This window comes from Mesocricetus auratus, unplaced genomic scaffold (assembly GCF_017639785.1).
Source record: "Mesocricetus auratus isolate SY011 unplaced genomic scaffold, BCM_Maur_2.0 Super-Scaffold_4256, whole genome shotgun sequence".
Taxonomy (NCBI): domain Eukaryota; kingdom Metazoa; phylum Chordata; class Mammalia; order Rodentia; family Cricetidae; genus Mesocricetus; species Mesocricetus auratus.
In genome coordinates, this window is record NW_024429182.1 from 15,002,940 (window position 1) to 15,026,100 (window position 23,161).

Below are 23,161 nucleotides of genomic sequence, written 5' to 3' on the forward strand. Positions count from 1 at the left end.
TGTATATGGTCTGGAGGATCCCCTGAGCCCCGGAGTTGTAGGCTAGTCCTACAAGAGCCTATCCCATACATGCTTCTTCCCCTCTTTTTTTTTTTTTTTTAAAGACAGGGTTTCTCTGTGACTTTGGAGCCTATCCTAGAACTTGCTCTGTAGACCAGGCTGGTCTTGAACTCACAGAGATCCACCTGCCTCTGCCTCCCAAGTGCTGGGACTACAGGCATACACCACCAACACTTAGCATTCTCCCTCATTTTTAAATGTATAAAAGTTTGTAGCCGGGCGTTGGTGGCGCACACCTTTAATCCCAGCACTCGGGAGGCAGAGACAGGCGGATCTCTGTGAGTTGGAGGCCAGCCTGCTCTACAGAGCGAGTTCCCAGACAGCCTCCAAAACAATACAGAGAAACCCTGTCTCGAAAAACCAAAAAAAAAGTTTGTAAAGTTGAAAAGAAGTGTGGGCTAAGGGCATGGCTCACTGGTAGGATGGTTCGCTGCATGAGCAGGGTTCTGGGTTAATTCCAGCAGCACAAAAATGTGCAGAGAAAGTGGTCACCACAGCACAAGCCTTCTGTCCCAGCACCTGGGGGTAAAAGACAAGGGTTCAAAGTCAATCTCAGCCAGCCCAGGCTATGTGAGATTGTCCCAGAAGTAAAAAATTATTTTCTCTCTCCTAAGTCCTACTCTACAAAGGGACTAACTACCATTTTTCCAGATTCTTCCTTATGAAATTGCTACCACATAGGTGATTATATATACACAAGCTTGTCTGTCAGGCCTTTGATTTAACTGCATTTTTCATGGTAATTTACAACCCAGTCCAAGTGTACTGAGACATGGAGTGTTGGTAATAGGTAAATGCTGATTTTTTTTTTTTTTTTGGTTTTTCGAGACAGGGTTTCTCTGTGGCTTTGGAGGCTGTCCTGGAACTCAATTGGTAGTCCAGGCTGGTCTCGAACTCACAGAGATCCGCCTGCCTCTGCCTCCCGAGTGCTGGGATTAAAGGTGTGCGCCACCAACGCCCGGCAATGCTGATTTTTTTTTAACCTTGTCCAATCACAACCCTCTTTAAAAATGAAAAGATCTAATGCCACACGTGCCCTAACCCCACATCCTTGCAACTGTGTACAGGGTCACTTGGTGAGACACACGTTGAGAAATGGCAGTTTGCTTTCTTGGTTTTCTGTTACTGAGGCCGAAACCCAGGTCATTATGAGTAGCAGGCAAGCCTCTGCCCACTGAGCTACAGCCCTTGCCCAGGAGACGCCTTCCCGTGTTATAAAACACGCGAGCATGTGGATGGACTCTGCCCCTCTACGTGGCTCGGAACACAGATGTTAGAAGGTCAGGGGCATCCTGGTGTTGGGGGCTGTGAAGGCGGGCAGAAGAGAAGAAGTAGATTGCATGTGCTCACTCATCAGAATGTGGGCTCGTGGTACTGTGACCTCTCTTGGCCAGAGTGGAGAAAGCATGCAGAAGCAAGGCCGGAGTTAACAGTGAGGCTCTTGTCTCCTTAGCCTGCCTGGGGATAGGAGCAACCGGAGTGAATGATCTAGAGCCATTGCCTAGAGCCACTGCTGAGCCCCGTGGCATTGAAGTCCAGGGCACTTCGCCATAGGACTGAGGGTAACCAGGGAGCTCCTGTGTGGGTAAGAGCTGTGTTCTCTGGCTGTGTAATCAACACAGGTACACAGCGCCCCCTACAGGACCTCTTCCCTTCCTTTCTCATTCCCTCTCATTTTTTAAAAATTATTTATTTGTATTTTTATGTACATTGGTGTTTTGCCAGTATATATGTCTGTGTGAGGGTGTTGGATCCCTTAGGAGTTACAGACAGTTATGGGCTGCCATGTGGGTACTAGGAACTGAACCCAGGTTCTCTAGAAGAGCAGTCAGTGCTCTTAACCCCTGAGCCATCTCTCCAGCCCCTCCCTCTCTCCTGTTATCCAAACTGAAAATCAAACCCAGGGTGGGAAATATGCTTTACCAGTGAACTCCATCCCCAGCCTCCTTTGTAGAACCCTTAGACTGAGACAGCAAGCCACTAGGCAGTTAGACAGTGTGGGTGGGAATAGCAAGGGAGTCTGTAAATAATAGGCTATTTTGAATAAAGTGAGATTACAGTAATGTGACTATTGGTGGAAACATGCTTCTTTAATCAGGGACCTGCAGTAGCTATGGGCACAGGAAGTGACATCAAGAGATCCAGGGTCAGCAAGATGGCTCAGTGGATAAAGGTGATGGCTTCTAACTGATGGATAACCTGAGTTTGATCCCCAGGACCACAGGGCAGGAGGGGAGAACTGACTCCCAGAAGTTGTCCACTGGCTTACACACAACAGATAAACAAATTAATGAATCAAAATGTAATCATACGAATGAGAGAGAGACATGGAGCAAAGAACTCAGAGCAATGAAAATGATTTTGTACGGAGGACAAATAGTTTGAAGGTCACTTAATTAGTTTGTAGATAGTACCAGGGTGGATAGAATTGGATAGTTAAGACTGGGATTTCAAGGTTAATGAGATTAGATTATGGTTAATAGAATGATATAAATTTAGAGAATTTAACCATTATTTGAAATGGGTTATTTAATAAAAATGTTAATTAAGAAGGGAATCTGCTGTCTATTGTCCTTTCATGGTAACCTTTGGGGACCAGAGAAAGGTCATAGAACCTTCTGTAAAGTCCTTTCCCTGTCAGTAGCCACTGACATTCCTCCCCAGGTGATGCTGCTGACCTACACTCCTCTCCACTCAGCCAACTTCTTGATTTTTACCTTTAAAAGAATCCCTTCACTGTAATTCCTTTCCAGGATTGTGTGGCTAAAGTACAGGCCTTTCATGGCTCTTAATTAAGACTTAAAATATCCCTAGAAATGAAAGGCTTTGCTAGGAAATTGACTGTATGATCTGGTTATTTGGGGTTCACTTTCAGATATAACTTAAGTATCATAATGACTAAAACTCCCTAAATTCCGATTGTGTTTTCCTCAAATCTGCCCAGTTGGTTGAGCTACTAACATCTGGTATCACCTCTTTAGCAACCCAGAAAGAAAACATAGGGAAATATGAAAAACGGCCCAGGATTTGTGTTTTGTCTGTGTGTGTGTGTGTGTGTGTGTGTGTGTGTGTGTGTGTGTGTGTGTGTGTGCAGGTGTTTAATCAAAACACACCTGGTGGCCTGCAAGAATGCTCAGCACACTTAACCCCTAAGCTTGATGACCCACGTTCAAGCCCTGGAACCTACATGGTGTAAGGAGAGAGCCAGCAGGTGGTTCTCTGTGCTCCATACACACGCCAGGGCTTGCCTGGCCACCCCACTACATACAAATACACATGCACACAATGGCTGAAAGACTGAATGAATAAGAGGCCAGAGAGATGGCTCAGCAGTTAAGAGCACTGACTGCTCTTCCAGAGGACCCAGGTTCAATTCCCATCACCCACATGGCAGCTTACAACTGTAACTCCAAAATCTGACACCCTACATAGGCATACACGCAGGCAAAAACACCAATGCACATAAATAAAAGTAAATTATTTTTAAAAAGAAAATCAGAAAGATTTTTAAAAACTGAATGAATGAAATGTAAAACATTTATAAACAAAAACACAGATAGAGGAGAGGTGTGTCATACTAACCAAAACTAGGACCTTCAAGTGGTCTAGCTCAGAGAACAGCCACAGTCCAGCAGGGAATGTGCTGTACCCTCTGCTGCCAAGCAGGGCAGGCACACTACTTTCCACCAGTTAAGTGGCTTGAAGACCTGATCTGAGATTGTGGGAGCTGGTGATCCAGGGATTGAAATTCCTGGGGTGAGTTAGTACCTGATATTCTCAAGGCCCACGAAACCTCGTGTTCAGCTGTCTGCTGGGAATGGAAATAATGTTGAAGGCAGCAACAGGATTTGGAACGTATCTTTCCTTGCTGACTGGTGGCAACTAGGCGGCCATCCCGTCATGTGACTAAAGTGGGTTTTCATGGGAAACTGTCAGGAGCAGAGAATAGGGAAGCATCGATCTTGGCAGCTCCATCCTGCTGAGAGGACTGTGGTCCACAGGAGCCACCAGAAGAGACCCGGTTAGATGAGCAGGGGAAAGCAGAAAAGAGGGAGAGTGAAAAATGTGTGGGCAGGGTTTCCTGAACTCCCTCGGTCAGACCACTCTCCCCACCATGCCCTCGAGGCTAGGCTGCTTGCTGGGCTTCCTAGACATGTCATTTAGCACCCTCATTTAGCACCGGTCTCTTGTCCTTTTTCTTCCAAAAGGGCATCTAAGAAATGGTGCACAACAGACCCGGCTTAGATAAAAAACAAAATTAGGGAGGAAGCCACCCTGCTCCCGCCTGCAGCCGAGTCTCCACCCAGAGCTTGCACTGCTGTTGTACTTTCGGGGTTTGGAGACATTTTTCTGGATTTCCTCTTAAAGCAGAGGTCAGCAGTTTGAACTTGACCTCTAGACTTTGTCCCAGTCACCTGCCTGCACCAAAGGCTTTGAACGGGCAGAATGTTCCTCTTCACGTGGAGTCTACCCCCATTCCTTCCTTTGCCGGTCCCCCAGACAGGAAGGTTGGTCAGGTCACTGTCTCCCACCATTGATTCCTTAGGAGGGTCAGCAGTTGGCGTGTGTCAGAGGCGCTGAACCAGCTTTGGGCCTCTGCTTCCTTTTCCTTGATCTAGGGGAGTTTTTCCTAGTCTGATAGCAGAGTTTGATTTGTTTTTCTTTGTGGGGTACAAGCTGAACCCATTACCCTTGTTTATGCTAAGCCCTTATTCTGCAGTGCAGCTACTGCTCTTCCCAGCATTAAAAACAGTGATGCCCAGTCCTTCTCTCTGGGCCCGGGATCAGTTGGTACTTACTCCAGGTATACATGGACCTGCGTATCTGTCCGTTGGACCTCAGGTTGATTTATATCTGCAGACCTCTCCATGAACTGAGAGAGTAACCCTGTGGCATGTGGTTTGCACCCTCCCTGGTGGACTGCCCTTTGTCACCAGAAAAATATGAGCAGCAAGCAGTATTTTATGTATGCTGCGTTCATCTGTCCTTGACCCCAGGCACCTAAATGCACAGTGGGAGGGACAGGCTGCCCTGCTCAGCAACGGTCTGGGCACCTTGTCAGCCTAAAGCAATTACTGAAGTGACCACATAGTCAGCCTACTTTAAAAACCAATCCATCCAACCATGGCCACCACAGCTTCCTTCCAGCCACCCAGCGGTGATGGATGTACTGGACTGGTACCAAATTAAAGAGCAGTGCAGCCAGAGACCAATTCTGCCATGGGGTGTGATTGGTGGGTTCCCTTGCCCCACCCCCACCCCCCACGGTCACGGTGGGGATGTTTCTGTGACCCAGAGGTATTCATTTCCTCTCCAGGAAGCCACACGAAGCCAGTGTTTGAGGTGTCCTGTCTCTCTTTAGTCTCTATTATTGAATTGAAACTGATCAATTCAAATTCAGTTTCAGCAAGATTGGTCCGGAAAGGAAAGGGGAGACTGTTCACACCAAAGATGGTCATGCCCATAATGATGATCAAATGCGCAGGAAATCGATCAAGCCAGTTTTTAACAATAAAAAGGGTTCAAGCAGTAAACAAACCTATGAGCTCATTTCCTTCTTCAGGGACAGCAGTCACCTCCTTCAAGTAAGCAATCACCTTTTCTCAGCAAAACCCAGCATTCACTTGAACACACTGCAGCCCACCGTTCCCTGGAACAGATTCAGAAGGCTCCCGTACCCACTGGAAGAAGCAGCCCAGGTCACAAATGTCCAGCCTCCTGCAGGCCCAGATCCTGGCAGACTAGGACTCCTCTGGTTCTGTTAGAGCTGTGGTAAGGCAGGCGGGGCTCCTGGTTCCTCCAGTATTCCTCCCTGTATTCAGCTGAAGGAAGTCCTGAGGAAAAAACCCAGTAGAATGGCCTTTCACGCCTGCCTTCAAAGGGCCTCCCAGCCCCTCTGTGAATTAGAGGCTGAGCTCTTCTTCCTCCACCCTCAGTCACAGAGAAATGGTGACAAGTGTCTGGTTTCAGTGGGAAGATGCGTGTATCTCAAGACCCACCTCTGCCCCAGATTATTCATTCTTGGTTTCCCTATTTGCAATATGGGAATAATAGTATATTCCTGGATGGTTATGAGAATTTTTAAAGACTATAAGTTATAAGTATGGACTATATTAAGCCAGACAGCATGCCCGTCCCTTGCTTATTAGACCCTCCCATCTTGGTTTTGGATAACACTATTATCTCTCCTTTCCAGTGGGCTACTCGACAACGCTTGCCCTCACTTGATTGATGAAGCATTGTCACAGAGGATTGTGGCTTCCCCCTCTCTTACCCTCTCCCCTCCAGCCCCCAAAAGCTGTAACTCAAAGGGGCCTCTTCCTCAAGCCCAGCAGAGACCCAGGATGACACCAGGGGTTGGGCAGCCATGGGTGCTGGGCTCTGAGCGCCCTCTGTTGACAAGACTTGGTGGGCAGGCCTCCCCTATAGATGCTCAGACATCTGCAGGACGGACCCCTCAGCAGGCCATGCCCTTAAGTCCCTTTCAGCCTCCACAGCTATGGCTCCCTCCAGCTTCCGCTTTGAGTGCCTGCAGCTGAGTAAATATTTTCCCTATCTCTTTGCCTGTACTTATACATTCAGTGAGATATAATAAAAGAAACCCCTTCTTCACCAGCCATAAACCAAGAAAAAAAAACAAAACAGTATTGGCGTTGTGGGGGCACTGTTGGCTTCCAGGGAAGCTGGTCTGAGGAAGGGTTGCATCTGTAGAGAGGAGACCGTCACTGAGATGGTACCTCTGGGTATTTGCAGCACTTGAAGATGGTAGTGCCCTTGCTTTGGAGCAAGAGAAGATACTATGGTATCCGTCCCTCTTGTATGTGTAAAAATCTTTTTGTCTCCTGGCAGGTGATCATTTCTTTTTTCCTAGAAACCAATTAGCTACTAAAATTAAACATGCTCTCTTTAAATGAATCCTTTCTATACAAATCGGTTTTAAAATTGCTTGTCTTTTTTTTTTTTTTTTTTTTTTTTTTTTTTTGGTTTTATCGAGACAGGGTTTCTCTGTGGCTTTGGAGGCTGTCCTGGAACTCACTTGGTAGTCCAGGCTGGTCTCGAACTCACAGAGATCCGCCTGCCTCTGCCTCCCAAGTGCTGGGATTAAAGGCGTGCGCTACCAACACCCAGCAATTGCTTGGCTTTTCAGGGTGTGCAGCTGTCCCAATTGTAGTCAGATACACTGGGGTCCCCACACCTGCTGTCCAGCTGCAGCCAGATGCTCTCCACCTGAAGGCTCTTTGCCAAGGCCAGGCCTCAGCTTGGCAAAGCAGAGGGTCCCTCAGATCATCAGGTTCTCCTGCCCAAGAGTCGTGACCAGCAGATTAGCCAGGAGACAGGTACCTGCTGGTTGTTTTGCAGTGATGTATTGTTTACGAGATTAATGTCCCAGTAGCCAAGGGTGTCAGCTGACATCTATTGCTATAAGCTGTTTTAGCTATTCAGGCTTAGCAGCCAGATCCACAGCCACCAGAAACGTGAGCTTTGGAGTGTGGGGTGTCACGTGTGTCTGATAGCACACATATGTGAGACCCAGACTCTGGGCAAGATGCCCTGCAGAGTCTGCCTTGAGTTCCTGTCTGTGCTTCTGAGGGAACTTGCACATGCCTGGAGGTCGGGAGTCCTTGGGGAGGGGTGTGTCCAGGTATGCTCTTAGAGGGGGTTGAAAAGGAGTCGTGTCTGACAGGCATGGCATCTGTGAGGAATGTGCTGCCTGCCGGGTGGCTGTAGGCTGTGTGTGTGTGAGTGTATGTGTGTGTGTGTGTGTGTGTGTGTGTGTGTGTGTGTGTGTGTGTAAGAGTGTGCATGTGAGAGGTGTGAGAGAGAGTACTTGTGCATGTGAGTATGTGTGTGTGTGAGAGTGTGTGTGTCCCTCTCCAGTCTTCTAAAAGAGGACACTTTCAAGGTTGCTGTGCCTTTAAGGGCACCTTCTCTCCTTCCCTCTGTCCCTCTGCATAGTAGGGCTTAAAGCAACAAGAAGCCACTTTTTAAGGCCTCCAGTGTGTGGAGTAACACCCACTGCAGAGGGTTGTTTTTCCAAAATGAAATTTAATTTAACCCAAGTATACACGTCACACAGTAAACACGCCGGGCACCAGAAGGGTGGCTCATTGAATTAGTTCCCTAGCAAAGGTCAGCTTTTAAAAAAGCCAAAAATGGCTGGAATCTTCCCTGATAGCTCCCAGGGCAGGTGTGTTTATTTTTTCAGAGGGAGTTCCTGAGAATGAATCTCAAGTTCAGGTGCTGGCTCCCTCTGGCTCCCTCCAGTGCTCAGAAACCCCCTCTGCCCTGCCAAGAGGTCACTGGCCCAGGTCAGCCAGGTGGGCCCCTGGGGCAACACACTCTCCAGAGTTGGTGGCTGCAGTCCCCTCTAACCTGAGCTCTTGGGCCTTTCTTGCAACTAATATTGCCTCTCTCTGCCCATTTCCCTCAAAGGATGGCATGAATTGGGTCTGTAAAAATGTCAATGCGAAGAAGAAATAAGTCTGGACCAGTGGAGCCGCAGGAGCTGTGGGAGCCGAACCCGGCCCTGAAAAATCACTGGTTTGCTGTTTCTCATCTGTGCTCAGCCACTGCTGTGTGACCAGGGGACAACAGCTTCAGAAGAACCCTTTCGAGCCGTAGATTTTAACTGATCTCCAAGGTTCAGTATCTTTTTTCAAATAAAGGAATTATATTATTTCCTCTGCATAATTGGAATAGTATTAAATGTCTCAGAGCACATGGTCAGAGATGAGCAAGAGCTGCAGGTTAGGTAATTCCAGTGGGCTTTTTGTAAAAAAAGAAAGAAGAAAGAGGAAGAAGAAGCCATGAGTGCTGAGTCCCTTTACTTACTGACCTGTCCCTTCACTCCCTTGGTGGTTAAACCACGTGCTTGGTGGTGCTAGGCAGAGATCTGATTTTTTTTTTGTCCTCATCCCCAACTGAGCCTGGGCTTTAGTCTGTCCAGCAGGAGGCTTCTGGGGAGGCAAGGACAGCAGATGACTAAACCATCTTGTCAGGTAGGTAAGACGCTGTATGTAATCCCCACTTTGGGGTGGGGAGAAATCCTTGCAAACAAGTCACTACAGAAACATCCCCTCTCCAGCCCCCCCCCCACTTCCCACCCCCTCACCCCTGCCAGCCATGCAAGGAAGCAGATTCTTATGACTTTTGACTGTAATGACATCTGGAATGTAAGAAGAGGTGGGAGGTTTAATTCCAGAAAAATTACAAGGTCCTTAAAAAGCCCTCACATCGAGAGCTCAGGCTAGCGTAAACAGACTTTCTCCAGCTCAGTGCTTACTCCAGGTTGGCCGACTTCTCCACTGCAGTCCCATAGAGGGGACTTCTAAAGCTCAGAGAATTCTGTCTTTAAATGATCACAATAGGCCGATGCTATCAGATTTTAAAAGTAAATGCAGCTTTGCCATGAACCTGCTCCACTGAGAAAAGCCAGGCGGATCGATTTTGAGAAGAGATCAATTTTTACAGTGCTGGCAACTAGGTGGTGTGGGAAGCTCGTGGCTGGGAAGCGTCTGCTGCCGCTGACCATGGGATGTGATCGCAGGGGTTGTGCCCAGGGAAGCCACTAACCCCACGCTGGTCTCCTCTCCTTTCCAGCAAATGTGTTGTTGACTCTCGGGAGGGGTGCAGAAGCCCTCCCCTTCCCCCACTGCAAAAGGAGGATGTTTCCCTGAGCCCTCAGAAATCTCAGCCTCAAACCCCAAAAGCAGGCAGAACATCGCCTGCTCCTGACTTAAACTGTGTTCTGGGCATGAGCTCAGGGCTTTTCAGAGAATAAATAAGAGGCTCCCCAAGACCTGGTAGGTAGGTCCAAGGAGGCCAGCTACCTTCTCATCCTGGGGGTGAAGCCCACCGCGGTGTGTAGGCTGTCAGAAACTGCCACAGAAGCCCCTGGTCCATGGTCCCCAACTTATTCTGGACTCTGGAGGGGGAGAAGCCTGGGCAGATTGAAAGGTGGTCTGTGATGAAAACCATTAACCGCCTAGGGGAGAGGTGGCTGTGTGCCGTGGACAGGCCTGTAAGGGCCTGCGAGACAAAAGGTGAGGTTTTTAACCCTCTCAGCTAGCTTTCCCCGGCCACCTCTTCCACTGACTTCTCCAGCTCTGACCGGTGGCAGACAGAGCTAGGAGACAGAAAAGCCCTTCTCCAGCTACAGATGGAGCTTTGGCCTTGAGGCTCTCTCTCCCTTCCAAGTAGTGCAAAGGGGAGTTACCTGAAGGGCTGATGCCTGCTCCCAGGTCTAGTTTTGGAATGCTGCGGCGGGGGCTTTGACCCTGGAAGGGCATGAGCTGTAAAATATTTTTGGTCTCTTCCCACCCACCAAAGGGACTGTTCTAAAGAGTCCTCCCCGGGCTCCAGCCAGCAGGCAGAACCACTTGCCCTGCTCTGATTGAAGCTTCTGTAAATGGCCACATGGCTTCTCAGCTAGAGACACCAGAGACAACTGTGGTTGTCACAGGCTTTTATCTTCCCTGTGAGCCCTGTTGAACCCTCCGGGGGCTCCCAGGATAGATGAGAGGAGCTTGGAAAACGCAGAGTTTGAAAGCTCCCATTTGTGAAAACAAAATGTTTGTAAAGTCCCCTTTCCTCTCCAATGCCACCCCTGCCCCCTGTGGCCATGACCAGAGAACAGGGTCTGAAGCCCTGTGCCTTCCCCCATCCCAGTGAGCAAAGACTTTTGCTCTGCGCACCATTGCATCTGAATGTGCAAGGGCGAGGGCGGAGGCCAGAGGGCAGGCAAAGTCCACACTGTATCCTCAAACCAGCTGTGGGAAAACTGAGCCTTCCTCCCACCCTCCCTGTGTGACTGCTTTTGGCTGGATTCCCTTCGCCCAGTGCAATACACCCTTTCCCCTTCGCTCTCCCTTGGTTGCTATGGAAACAAGGGTGTCATTGATGTGGGCTGAGCTGGGGAACATGTCGGCGCACAGCTGAAAGTCAGCGATTATGCCGGCGGTTAGCTCTGCCCGGTAGAAAAGTCCACAGCCTAAGATGCCGCAGAAGGACGGTCTTGCCATCGTCACTGTCCTCCTCCTCTTCTGTCCCCTAGCTTTGACGATTCCTTCATTCCCCTCCGGACTAAAGTGGTGGCTATTTTTAATGCCACTCTATGCCCCACCCTCACTGCTGGCCGCTGCTTTTCCGGCCTGGCCTGGAGGGTGACACCATGTCACCCTCGACAGGACCCGTGCCTCCATCCCCATCTGTAGTGTGCTTTGATTTCTCCTTCCTCTCCTTCTCGGGACGCTTCTCCCTTTATTTTTAGCTCTGCTCTCCATGTGGTTTCAGGGTTCAGTGTGATCCATCGAAAGGTTCTTTTTTTATAGTCCCTTTTGAAAATGATAATCAAAGGAAGGGATGTGGTGTTTGGTCATGTGGAAAGCTCAATGTATAATTTAGACGTCTGTCAAAAATGCGACAAATAAAATGTAGCTGAAATGAAGGCAGTCTGGAGTGGGTCGTGTTGTTTGCTGAGCTCCAACGGGACCCCAGTGGGTTTGCCCTTACGGAGGTCAGCTTTCCTCATGGGAAGGCTTTGCCCTTCCGGAGGTCAGCTTTCCTCATGGGAAGGCTGTTTTCAGACAGATGCCCGAGTGCCATCACCAGGTAGTGTGGTCACCGCCACAGCAGCTGCAGCAGCGGCAGCGGCAAACCTCTATTATGCACCTCCTGCATAACTAGGCGGCACTAGCCCCACTTTGCAGTTGAAGAAGCAGAGGAATTTGCCAGGATCACAGCTCCTTTAAGGGTTGTTGGAGCCTGAAACCTGGGTCCCCTGCTGTCCCTGAAGGACAAAAAACAGCAGAACAGCTCTCTTCCCAGCATCCCAGCATATCAGCAGCCGCCTCCTCTGAGCCAGGTGTCTCCCCTGAATTCTCCGTCCCCAGGGCTGCAAGTCCTCTGTCACAGCAGCACAGCTGCAGGATTCTTACCTTCCTTGGCTTAGGTCCAGCCCTGTGGACAGCAAACAGGAGAGACCTCAAGAATGTTAGGGCTACTGGGGACACTTGCAGTCACTTACTGCCTGCTACTGAGTCTCTTGCAGGAAGCCTCCGAAAGAAGAGAAGAATGCCAGCCTTTGGAAGTTCAGGGCTCAAGGCAGCCTAGGCTACCTGAAACCCTACCTCAAAAACTCAGACGTGTGATGGAGACACTCGTGAAAAGTCATGTTAGGCGGAGGCTCAGGGCTCTATGTTCTGGAGCCAAAGATCTTGTCCTCCCCTTTGTCAACATACTCTTAGGGTCCTTTCTACCCCACAGGACCCAGAACCTACTTACTGCGTGAGCTGCCAACAGGAGGGGACCAGAGGTAGGAGGGGAGAAGAGGCCTAGGATGCTATTGTGTTACAGGACATTCAGTTCAAGACTAGTTTTAATTCACATATACTCCACACTATATTTGGAACATTGCTATATTACTCATGAAGATTTAACTGTCATTCTGTTGTTTTATTTGTCCTTTAGTAAACCTAATATTCTTACCAAGAACTAGTAAGGTACAATGCATGAACATGTATCCTCAGCCAGGGGGGGGCAGGCCTGTAATCCCAGCACTCAGGAGGCAGAGGCAGAAAGATCTCTGTGAGTTCAAGGCCAGCCTGGGTTACATAGTGAGACTGTCTCAAAAAAGAAAAAAAAAGTGCCTTGCCATCCAAGTCTGGCAACCTGAGTTCATCCCACAGAGCTCACAAGTTACAGAGTTAGAAGGAAAAAAATTGACTCTGCAGATAGTAGGCACTTTGTGCCTCAGTTTCTTCTGTGTGAAAGAGGGGATCCTCCCCAGGAGGATGAGTACACTAGAGACTGTGTGTGCATGGTGTGTGACATATGTGAAATCTCTGTAGCTATCACAAAAAATGGCAGACTTTCCCAGGCCTCCAAGACCTTTGCCCAACCTCCATTCCTTCTCCTGTGTGGCTCTGTGGCTCTCAAAGCTACACACCAGCAGGTCTGCCAGCAGCCCCCGCCCCCCAGCTCCAGGGCCACCCCAGCCACACCTCCTGCAATTAGATTTGTAAGTGGGAACAGGCTCTTGTCAGAGGCTCCTGATTGGCTCCAGGCAAAAACACAGTTTAGCTCTCAGTCAAGCTGCATTTTTAGGGCCTCTGTGCCCCCCCATCCCCCTTAATTGCAATCTGTTCTGTAATTTCTTCTTCCAACACTGCAGAACACAGAGAAGCTGCAGCCACCACCAGCAGGCCAGGGAGGAGGGAAAGAGCTCCTGTTCCCTGCAGAGCATCTGCTGGTCCGGCACTTGCTGGATACAGATATGTGTGAGCAGTGTGTGTGTATGTGCAGTGTGTGTGTGTGCAGAGTGTGTGTGTGTGTGTGGTCCAGCACTTGGTGGATACAGATATGTGTGTAGTATGTGTGTGAGCAGTGAGTGTGTATGTGCAGTGTGTGTGTGTGCAGTATGTGTGTGTGTGTGGTCCAGCACTTGGTGGATATAGATATGTGTGCAGTATGTGTGTGAGCAGTGTGTGTGTATGTGCATTGTGTGTGTGTGCAGAGAGTGTGTGTGTGTGTGGTCCAGCACTTGGTGGATACAGATATGTGTGCAGTATGTGTGTGAGCAGTGTGTGTGTGCAGTGTGTGTGTGTGTGTGTATCCCAGCACTTGGCAGATACAGATATGTGTGCAGTGTGTGTGTGTATGTGCAGTGTGTGTGTATGTGTGTGTGTGCTGTGTGTGTATATGTGTGTATGTGAGTGTATGTGTCTGTGATCCAGCAGTTGGTGGAGACAGATGTGTGTTGTGTGTTGTGTGTGTGTGTGTTGTGTGTATGTTGTATGCGTATGTAGTCCAGCACTTAGTGGCTACAGATATGTGTGCTGTATGTGTGGGTTTAACCACTTGGTGATTATAAATAGAAGTACAGTGTATGTGGAGGGGATCCTGCACTTGTTCGATACAGATATGTGCATGTTGTGTGTGTGTGTGTGTAAAGCATGGACTCGTGGAGGTAACAGTCTGCAAACAGTAACTAGACCTCCATGTGTCAGGGTCAGCTGAGGAAAAAATGGTTAAGCTGTATTCTCTTGTCCCAAAAGTATCTCATTTACTAATCTTATTTAACCCTTGCAAGGACACTATTAACCGGAGATACTGAGTCACTTGTCCAAGATTTCACAAGAAGATGACATAGGTAGAATTTGAACCCAGGCCTGTTGGACTGCTAATCCCCAAATACTTTTTTTTACTTTTTGACTTTCTCTCTTTTTTTTTTTTTTAAAGACAGGCTCTCAGCTGGGTGGTGGTGGTGGTGTATGCCTTTTTTTTTTTTTTTAAAGACAGGCTCTCAGCTGGATGGTGGTGGTGGCGCACGCCTTTAGTCCCAGCACTCGGGAGGCAGAGGCAGGTGGATCTCTGTGAGTTCGAGGCCGGGCTGGTCCAACAGCCTCCAAAACAATACAGAGAAACCCTGTCTCGTAAAACCAAAAAAAAAAAAAAAAAAAAAAAAAAGGACAGGCTCTCACTATGTTATCCTGGCTGGCCTGAAACCCATAGACCAGAAAGAGTAACCTCAAACTCACAGAGATCCTCCTGCCTCTGCCTCCTGAGTGCTGGGGTTAAAGGCGTGCACCACACCTTTTTTACTTCTAAAGCTGTGATCTTAGAAGCACGGAATGGGGACAGGAAAGCTGGCTTTGGCTGAGAGCACCTGCTGGGCTTGCAGAGAACCCAGGTGCACATGGTGCACAGACATACATTCAGGAAAAACATTAACATATGCAAAATAAAAACAGTAATTTAAAAAATATTGCTGGGCAGTGGTGAGGTATGCCTTTATTTCCAGCTCTTGAGAAGCAAAGCCAGGTGAATCTCCAAGTTCGAGACCAGCCACAATCAGGACTACATAGAGAAACCCTATCTCAAAAAAAAAAAGTTTCACAGCCCTCAGGAGGCAGAGGCGGGCGGATCTCTGTGAGTTCGAGACCAGCCTGGTCTACAAAGCGAGTTCCAGGACAGCCTCCAAAGCCACAGAGAAACCCTGTCTCAAAAAAAAACCAAAAAAAAAAAGTTTCAAAAGAAACACAGGAATCTCCTACACAAAGAAAAAGGGAGCTATTTCTTTTCTTAGTGTGAAGAGCCATGTTCCAGGGACAAAAAGCCCTTGCTAAAGAAATTAAATATTAATGACAGAATTTCAGAGAGCAAATGGGGTGCAGGAGGGGGCAGAAACCTTGGCTGGGGTACCCGAAGCTGGGGGCTGCTTAGCTAAGCAGACCCTGCTAAGTAGCATCAATTGCCATCATTGTCCCGAGTTCCCGATGAGGAGAGCGAAGTTCACGGAGACACATGCTTGAATTCCTGCTGCTCCCAGATTGGAAGCCCCTGTTCTCCACCAGGACCATCAGTGGCTAGGTGCAGATGGACAACAGACCTCCAAGGCACAACAAGATGGGCCAGAGGTGACCTCACCCTGCCTTTGGACTTCCCCTGACTGCTGCTCTCGAGGCCACCTGCACAGACGTCAAACAGGACCCAGCTCCACCCTTAAAACAAAAGAGAGCAGTTGGGGGCACCTGTGAGTGGGACTTGACCTAAATCTGTTGCCTCCCTTCTCTCTTTGGAGCAGAGTCTGCTCTAACTGCCTGAGGGGAGGGGAGAGGAAGAGCAGCCTGCAGGACAGATACACTCCCTCCATACACATACACGCGTAGCAGAAGCCTTGTGAGCAGTTTTTGAAAGCTGAAGCCCAAGAGACCAGTGATCTGTTCCCATCTTCCTCTTATCACCTTTGGACCCACATTAGACAGCTTTCACACTGGCTAGGATGAAGTCATCCACAAGTCACAAACTGAACATTCACCCTTGGTCATGGCCCAATAGATGTCATTAATCCTCCCACCCCACCTCTCCAGTCCCACCTCCATACGCTCCCCAGGGCCGGAGCCCACCGGCCTCCCTTCCTCAGCCTGACTTGTGCCGAAAGGGTCAGAGTCATCAAACCACACCAGCACCCACTCACAGAGCAAGCAAGCGGGACTGAGCTGGGGCTTTCCGGTATGGATGGGACTTCCCTTAAGCTCCCGGATGACAGGGCTAAAGCAGTTTTCCTGCCACAGATGGCTCCTGGGAAGGAGGGGCTCGGCTTTGCGTGCCGCCAGTAGCCCATCCTGAAGCCAAAAGACAATGCAGCCCAACGCTTCCCCTAGTTTCACCGAGCTCCCACAACGGCTGCCTACATTTCCTCCTGACTCACGCACGGGCCCCTTTCCCACCCTGAGACCTCCAAGAACTGGCAGGGCAGTGAGCTGGGGGAAGAGCCAGTGGGAGGGAGCAGCATTCATTCGACGGCTGGGATGCTGCTCCGGGCAGGAGGCGGTGCTTGCGCAGCTGCAAGGCAGCCCCCTGCCCTGAGTCTGTGAATGGGCGCAACACCCTCCCGCCTGCCCGAACTGCTCCTGAGACAGTTGGTTCTAATGAACACTGAGCAGGCAGGGCAGCTGTGTGCATTATCCATATGCATGGGGAGGTGTATATTTATCTTCACATCCCACCCCACCCTGCAGCTGCTGCCATCTCCTACGCCAGGAGAACGAGTGGGCTCCAGAGCCCAGGCTCCTCCGTCCCCCCCCCCACTTCCTAGCCTTCCCTCTCCAACCCACACCCACAGCCTTCACTTGACCCATTTAGAGGCTGAAGTGTGTGTGTGTGTGTGAGAGAGAGAGAGAGAGAGAGAGAGAGAGAGAGAGAGAGAGAGAGAGAGAGAGAGAGAGAGAGAATGCACACATCGTTTCCCAGTTGGCGCTTTGATTTCCTGTGAAGCCTCTCGATTGCAGGCACACAATGGCATCTCGCTGGCCTGCTCCCTCAGCAGCTTGGGGCTCTGCTGCCTCCTCCCTAGAGCTGAGATTTTTCTGCTGACTCTGGGCCCAGGGTTGGCAAGCGAGGATGAGAAAGCCTGATCCAGGGTTCCCCCTTGACCTGGTCCTCTCCCAGTCCCCACATGCGCACGGGCTTGGACTTCCTTCTGCCTCCCCACTGGCCACCTTCTCCCTGCTGCCTGGCCCCTCTTCCCGATGGAGGTCAGAGCTATTGTGCAAAAGGCAGTCCCCTGCTGCAAAGCCTGCTCTCCAGGCCTTGCTTAGGACTTTCAACTCAAAACAAACCTTTATCTTTCTTCCTTTCTTTCTTTCTTTCTTTTTTTTTTTTTTTTTTTTTTGAGGCAGGGTCTGCCTATATAGCCCAGACTGGCTTCAAGCTCCCAATTCTCCTGTTGTCAATATGGAAAGCATTGGATTTATAGGAACGCACCATCACCGCTGTGTCACTTACTCTTTTATAGACTTTTGACTATGGACTTCATACAGCCCTTCGGTACTAAACGAGCTCTCCCTGCCCCCACTAGGGCTCCCACACCTGCTCAGAGCGAACCCCTCCAGAGGCTGCCGCCCTCTTCCTCTTATCTCTGCTTTGGGACTGGACTAAGGCCCACCTCTTAGGAGGTGAGGCCCGTACTGGCTGAGTGGAAACTTGGCTTTCGTGCCCTTGTTCATTGAGCCAGTGTCTCATGAGCAGACAGACACAAAGCTCTTATGGTGGCCTCTACTCCTGGTGCTGTCCCCCACTGCCTGGGTGACCTCCTCACCCACGACCCCGTCCCTCCCCCACTCTTTCCAACCACAGTCACCCCAACCCCAACTCTTCCTGAAAGGAGCATCTTCTGCCTGAAAGCCTGAGCTCATGTCTTCTGTCTGTACCGTCAATGCTCCAAATATCTCCGGGTCTTGCCCCCTCACGTTCTTGAAGTTTTCTGCTCAGTATTTACCCTCACAGAAAAGCTTACCAATCTCCCTCCGTAAGAACTTCCCGGCCCCTGCCCCTTCTCACATTCCCTACCCCCTACTTGCTTTTGTTTTCCTTTGTGGTATTTGTCACCAGTCCATGGTTATTTATTGCTTGACATCCGTCCTTTCTCATTAGGCTAGCGACTCTAAGATGGACAGAGTTCATGTTCAGTTGAATTGTTCTAACACTGCAGTGATGCCCAGCACCAAAAGGATCTCAGTGGATATTTGCTGCATGACTGAATGAATGAATGAATTAAAAGGCACAGTGCTAGACTCTGAAGCATCAAAGATGACTAATATTGCATATTTCCACAGAGAGTCATATCCTATGTTGGAAATGTAAACCCTGCAGCCTGTACCCTGACATGTAAACCACTTTTTTTTTTTTTTTTTTGGTTTTTGGAGACAAGGTTTCTCTGTACAGCCCTGGTTGTCCTGGAACTCAGTTTGTAGACCAGGCTGGCCTGGAACTCACAACCCCCCATTCCCCCCACACCTCTGCCTACCTTATTGAGGAGTACTGAGATTAAAGGCATGTGCCACCACTACCCAGCTTTGTTGTTTGTTTGTTTTTAATTATGCATAAGTATGTGCAGAGGCTCCGGCCTGGAGTTAGAGGTACAGATACCTGACATGGTTGTTGGGACTTGAACTTGGGTCCTCTGAAAGAGCTTATGTCTTACCCACTGAGCCATCTTACCCCTGTGAATCACAATTAGAATACCAAGGAAGACAACCACATGCATGGCTAGCCCAAAGGAACACACACCTGTAATTGTTTCCAGTGCTTGAAAGCTGGCTAGGCCAGCACCGGCTCTGGGAAGTCAAAGGCACCATCTCATTACTCCTCCGTCCCCCTCTTGTGGAAATGGGGCTGGTGAGGCTTCACAGAGGAAAGGAAAGAAAGGAAACTTTGATGCTACACAGAAGGAACTGAAGTCTAAAGCCACTGGGACATGGAACTATGTGGACTGTTGGAAGACTGATCCTAAGTTTAGCGGGTAGAACCTAGGCAGATATAGCTGGCAGGGATGGTTAACTGGTAAATCCCCATTAGGTCACAAGCTGTGATTTACATTCATGCCTACTCCTGTTTGATGCCCTGAAGCAGGGACACATATGGACAGTGTTTGATACCAACATCCAGTTGACAACCAGGACATCCAATGACTCTTTGCCATTTTTTTCCCCTAGGTAGACCAGAAGTCCACTCTTAACACTCAGTTCTTGGAAAACCATTCCCTTAATCCAGTTCTGACCTGTAATTTGAGATGGCATCTATGTTACCCCTCACCTCCATTCTATAAGTGGCTCATCATACTACATACCATCCCTGTCTTGCCTCAATGTAAATAATGAAAAGTAACCCAGGGCACAGAGCAGATGGGTTCCCTTTCGAGAAGGACCCAATTACTGAAGATCTAAGGCAAGGAGGAGAAGTCATAAATATCCCAGTTTGCTGCAGCTAAAAGAAATTAAGTACAAGCATTTAAAGAAAACTGGTCTCCCTCGGAGGACACATGCCAAGACCCTCAGCACAGAACTCGGGTGAGTCTACTGCCTGGCCGAAAAGGCTTCCCTGACTCAGGGAGTTCGATGCTCACAGGTCTACTCTCCAGATTTCTACTTTCACTGTGAACTGTAGGTCTTGGGGCTGCCAGCTGTCTGTCTGCCGAGGTGAGCACTTCAGAGATCCCTGGAATACACCTTGCCCTGAAGGAGAAGAAAGGCTCATGGGTGCAGCTTGAAGGGAAGGGAGACGTAAGGAAGAAATGAATGTTCTTGGGGTCAGGCCTTTCTGGTTTGGTGTTTTCCTCTCTTCTCACCTTTCAACCCTAACTACCCCTACACCACTTCCTGATTTGTTTCCCATTTCCTCTTGCCTCTAAAGAAAATTCTAGAATAATGGCTTTGGGGGGGATGCAGTTGGAGTCAGAGTTTCTCTGTGTAGCCCTGGCTGCCCTGAAACTCTCTCTGTAGACCAGACTGGCCTTGAACTCAGAAATCCTCCTGCCTCTACCCGGGACTAACAGCTGTGCCAACATGCCCTGCCAGTTGGCCCTCTTTAAAGGAACCTTTGAAGGCCCTGTGAGGTCTTGAATAACTGTCCTGTCAGCATTTGGGAGGCTGTGGCAAGGGGAGCTAGAGTTTAAGGAGAGCCTAGATTGTACACAGTGAGGCCCAGTCTCTGGATAAACAAGGGTTAGGCATGGTGACAGACACCTGTGACCCTAGCTTGAGACTAATCTGGTCTATGTAGTGACTTCCAGGCCAGGGCAATAGAGATTTTGTCTCAAATAAATGAAAAGAAAATAAATGAAAAGAATAAATGAAAAGAAAAGAAGACGGGCGTGGTGGCTCACTAGGGAGGTAGAGGCAGGAGGATCTCTGGAATTCAAGGGTAGCCAGAGAATTTCTGGGCAGCCAGAGCTACATAGAGAAGTCCTGTCTCAAAAAACTCAAAATTAAATAAATAATTAATAGAATACAATAGGAAAGAAAAGTAAAGAATCAGAAGATTCTAGAACCAGGGTCAGGATTCTAGGGTTTCTCCTCCTTATCCTGTTGGCCTTCCTCTTCCTCCTTTTTCTTCACTTCCTTTTTTCTTCCTTTCTTCCTTCCTTTCTTTCTTTCTTTTTCTGATATAGGATTTCTCTGTGTAACCCTGGTTATCCTGAATTCGATACGTAGACCAGGATAGCCTCCAACTCAGAGATCTGCCTGCCTCTGCCTCCAAAGTGCCGGCACTAAAGGCAAGCGTCACCACACTGGACCTTCCTTCTGTACGTTTTGTCCTGTTTGGTTCTGAGACAATCCCACTAGGTAGATCCTGTTTGTCCTCAGTCCTGTGCTGAGATTATAGGCAAACTCCTCCCTCCCTCCTTCCCTCCCTCCTTCCCTCCCTCCTTCCCTCCCTCCCTCTCTCCTTTCTTTCTGTTTTTTTCCAGACAGGTTTTCTCATTGGAACTCACTCTGTAGACCAGGCTGGCGTGGAACTCACAGAGATTTGCCCGCCTCTGCTTTCCAAGTGCTGGGTTTAAAGGCTTGCGCCAGTGCTCAACTAGAGGCAACTAGAAGCAACTCTCTCCCTCTCTCTGCAACTTTTTTTTTTTTTTTTTTTTTTTTTTTTTTTGGTTTTTCGAGACAGGGTTTCTCTGTTGCTTTGGAGGCTGTCCTGGAACTAGCTCTTGTAGACCAGACTGGTCTCGAACTCACAGAGATCCACCTGCCTCTCTCTCTGCCTCCCAAGTGCTGGGATTAAAGGTATACGCCACCAACGCGCGGCTCGAGGCAACTTTCTAAAGCATTCCAGGGGACAGCTCTCCAAACCTACGCGGGGACACCCTCCAAGTGGGGACACCCTCTTCAGGACTGGCTACCCAAGAGCCCCTGGGCATACTGACTCCACCTCCTGCACTCTGAGTTCCTGGTGACTTTTATTGATAAAGGAGAGTGTCAACGGTACTCTCCCTGCTGGCTCCCCTCCCCTGGAATTTACGGGGTGCAGAGGTCGGGTAGGGGATCTCCCGGCGACTAAGTGCCCTCCTAAATTGCTAACCAATACCCTTCCACCCTCAGTCGAGATCCGGTTTGATGACTGGACTCTGAGTGGGAAGGTGAGATCTGGGCTTGAGAGGAAGTGAAGTTACAACGGCGGGGTCTCACCGTGGGAAAGATGCTGAGATGGCAGGGACAGTCCTTCGCAGGGTGCCCTGGGCTCCCAGGTGCCTTTTGAAGCTGGGAGAGTTTTGTTTGGCCTTTTTTTTTTTTTTAGATCTTGAGTCTGGGGGTCAAACGCTCTGGAAGAGGCAGAGCAGCCGACTGCCCCCCCCCCAGTCCAGCTCCCTCCTAGGCGAAGAGATGCTTCCGGCAGTTGCAAGCCCCCTCCCTGCTCTGCAGCTGTTCTCCAGCTGCCCGCCCCACCCCAAAGACAGCTGGGAGAGGCTGCAGGAGGGGGCGGGAGCCCGCCCAGCTGCTGGCTTTGGCTGGGTCGGAGGAGGGTTGTGACATGAAAGAGCCCCGGCAGGACAGGGTGGCGAGGAATCTCCCCTCACCCCAGCCCCCCTCCCGGCGGGCTCTGCACATCTGGGCCACAGGAGCCACCGCCCCCGGTTTGTGGGGTGGCGGGGGGGGTGGAGGGGAGGGGGAGGAGGCTTTCGCTTCTCATCCCTTCCTGGAAAGGGGAGGTATGGTGCCCTCTGAGTAGGAGTGAGGGTCACAGGAGACTGCCTGGGGGGCAGTGCGCCAGTGGGGACCCGAGGACTCTGTCTGTTCCTGCAGGTAACCGTAGGAAAGGCTCCTCCCTGTTTCCTGAGTAGGCCCGCACTGGAGGGAGGTGGGTGCCTAAGCCCTTCCTGGGCCCCCTCTGCCCCTCACTCTGCTGGGAGGTGGTGACAGCTGCTCCTACAAAGCCAGGACAGCTGGGTAGCTAGGGACAGCTGGATGGCGTTTTTTCCCTTGCTTCTCTGGCTGCCCAAACAGGCTCTTGGCCTACAGCTGTGTAGCTGGTTGTTGGGGTGGGCTTCAAACGGGGGTGGGGTGGGGTTGGTATTCCAGTCTACCTCACCCTCAGTGATGTCCCCTCCGTGTCTGAATCTGATTAATGCACCTGGAGAAAGGCCCCTCCCATTAGCCCAAACTGACTGGGCCAAGGGGGAAAGACATCAGGCAGCTTTGTGTCTTGGCTTCCAGCTCTTGGCACCCAGGGTGCACTAGGGCTCCCAACTAACCAGACGCTGAGACAGGAGCAGATGTGCACAGAGTCTATCTGCCCACCAGTATCCTCCTGCCTCAGACATCTGTCCCCTTCCTTCAGCCCAAACAGGTGCAGGAACCTGGGCAGCTCCTGACTCTGGCTTCTAGCCAGCCTTGGGAGGGAGAAGCCATGAGGTAAGCTTCTAAACTACTGCCTCCACTTCAGCAGCGCACCAGGCTAGGAATGGCCTGATTCTTTGTCTCACTTGGGCCTTCTTTTTTCTGAGGTGGAGCGGCAGGGGTCAGCATGGTCTGGATAGTTCACAAGGAGCCTACTTTAAGGCTCCCTACTCACTTTGTACCAGGCTTCCTGACTCCACCCAGACTAGTGTGGGTGTGTGTGTGGGTACCAGGTACCAGCAAAGGTCTGCCTCCTACTAGTGCGGGGGGGGGGAGGTTGCTTTAAGGGATACATGCAAAATAGGCAGCTGAGCAAGGCTTGGTGGCACACACTTTAATGCCAGCACTCCAGAGACAGAGGCAGGCAGATCTCTGATCGAGTTCCAGGCCAGCCAGCGCTACACAGAGATCCTGTTCCCAAGGAA

At 49.9% G+C, this 23,161-nt stretch overlaps 1 protein-coding gene across 1 annotated transcript in view; it reads left to right on the top strand.

The window, feature by feature from the left end:
- The window catches only part of Arl3 (ADP ribosylation factor like GTPase 3), a 46,881-nt gene extending 38,133 nt beyond the window's left edge, over positions 1-8,748 (top strand). The window contains exon 6 of the mRNA XM_040743416.1: positions 8,494-8,748. Within this exon, the coding sequence (XP_040599350.1) occupies positions 8,494-8,541 (48 nt within the window). The 3' untranslated portion in view covers positions 8,542-8,748. The remainder of the gene's footprint in view (positions 1-8,493) is intronic.
- The last annotated feature ends 14,413 nt before the right edge of the window (positions 8,749-23,161 follow it).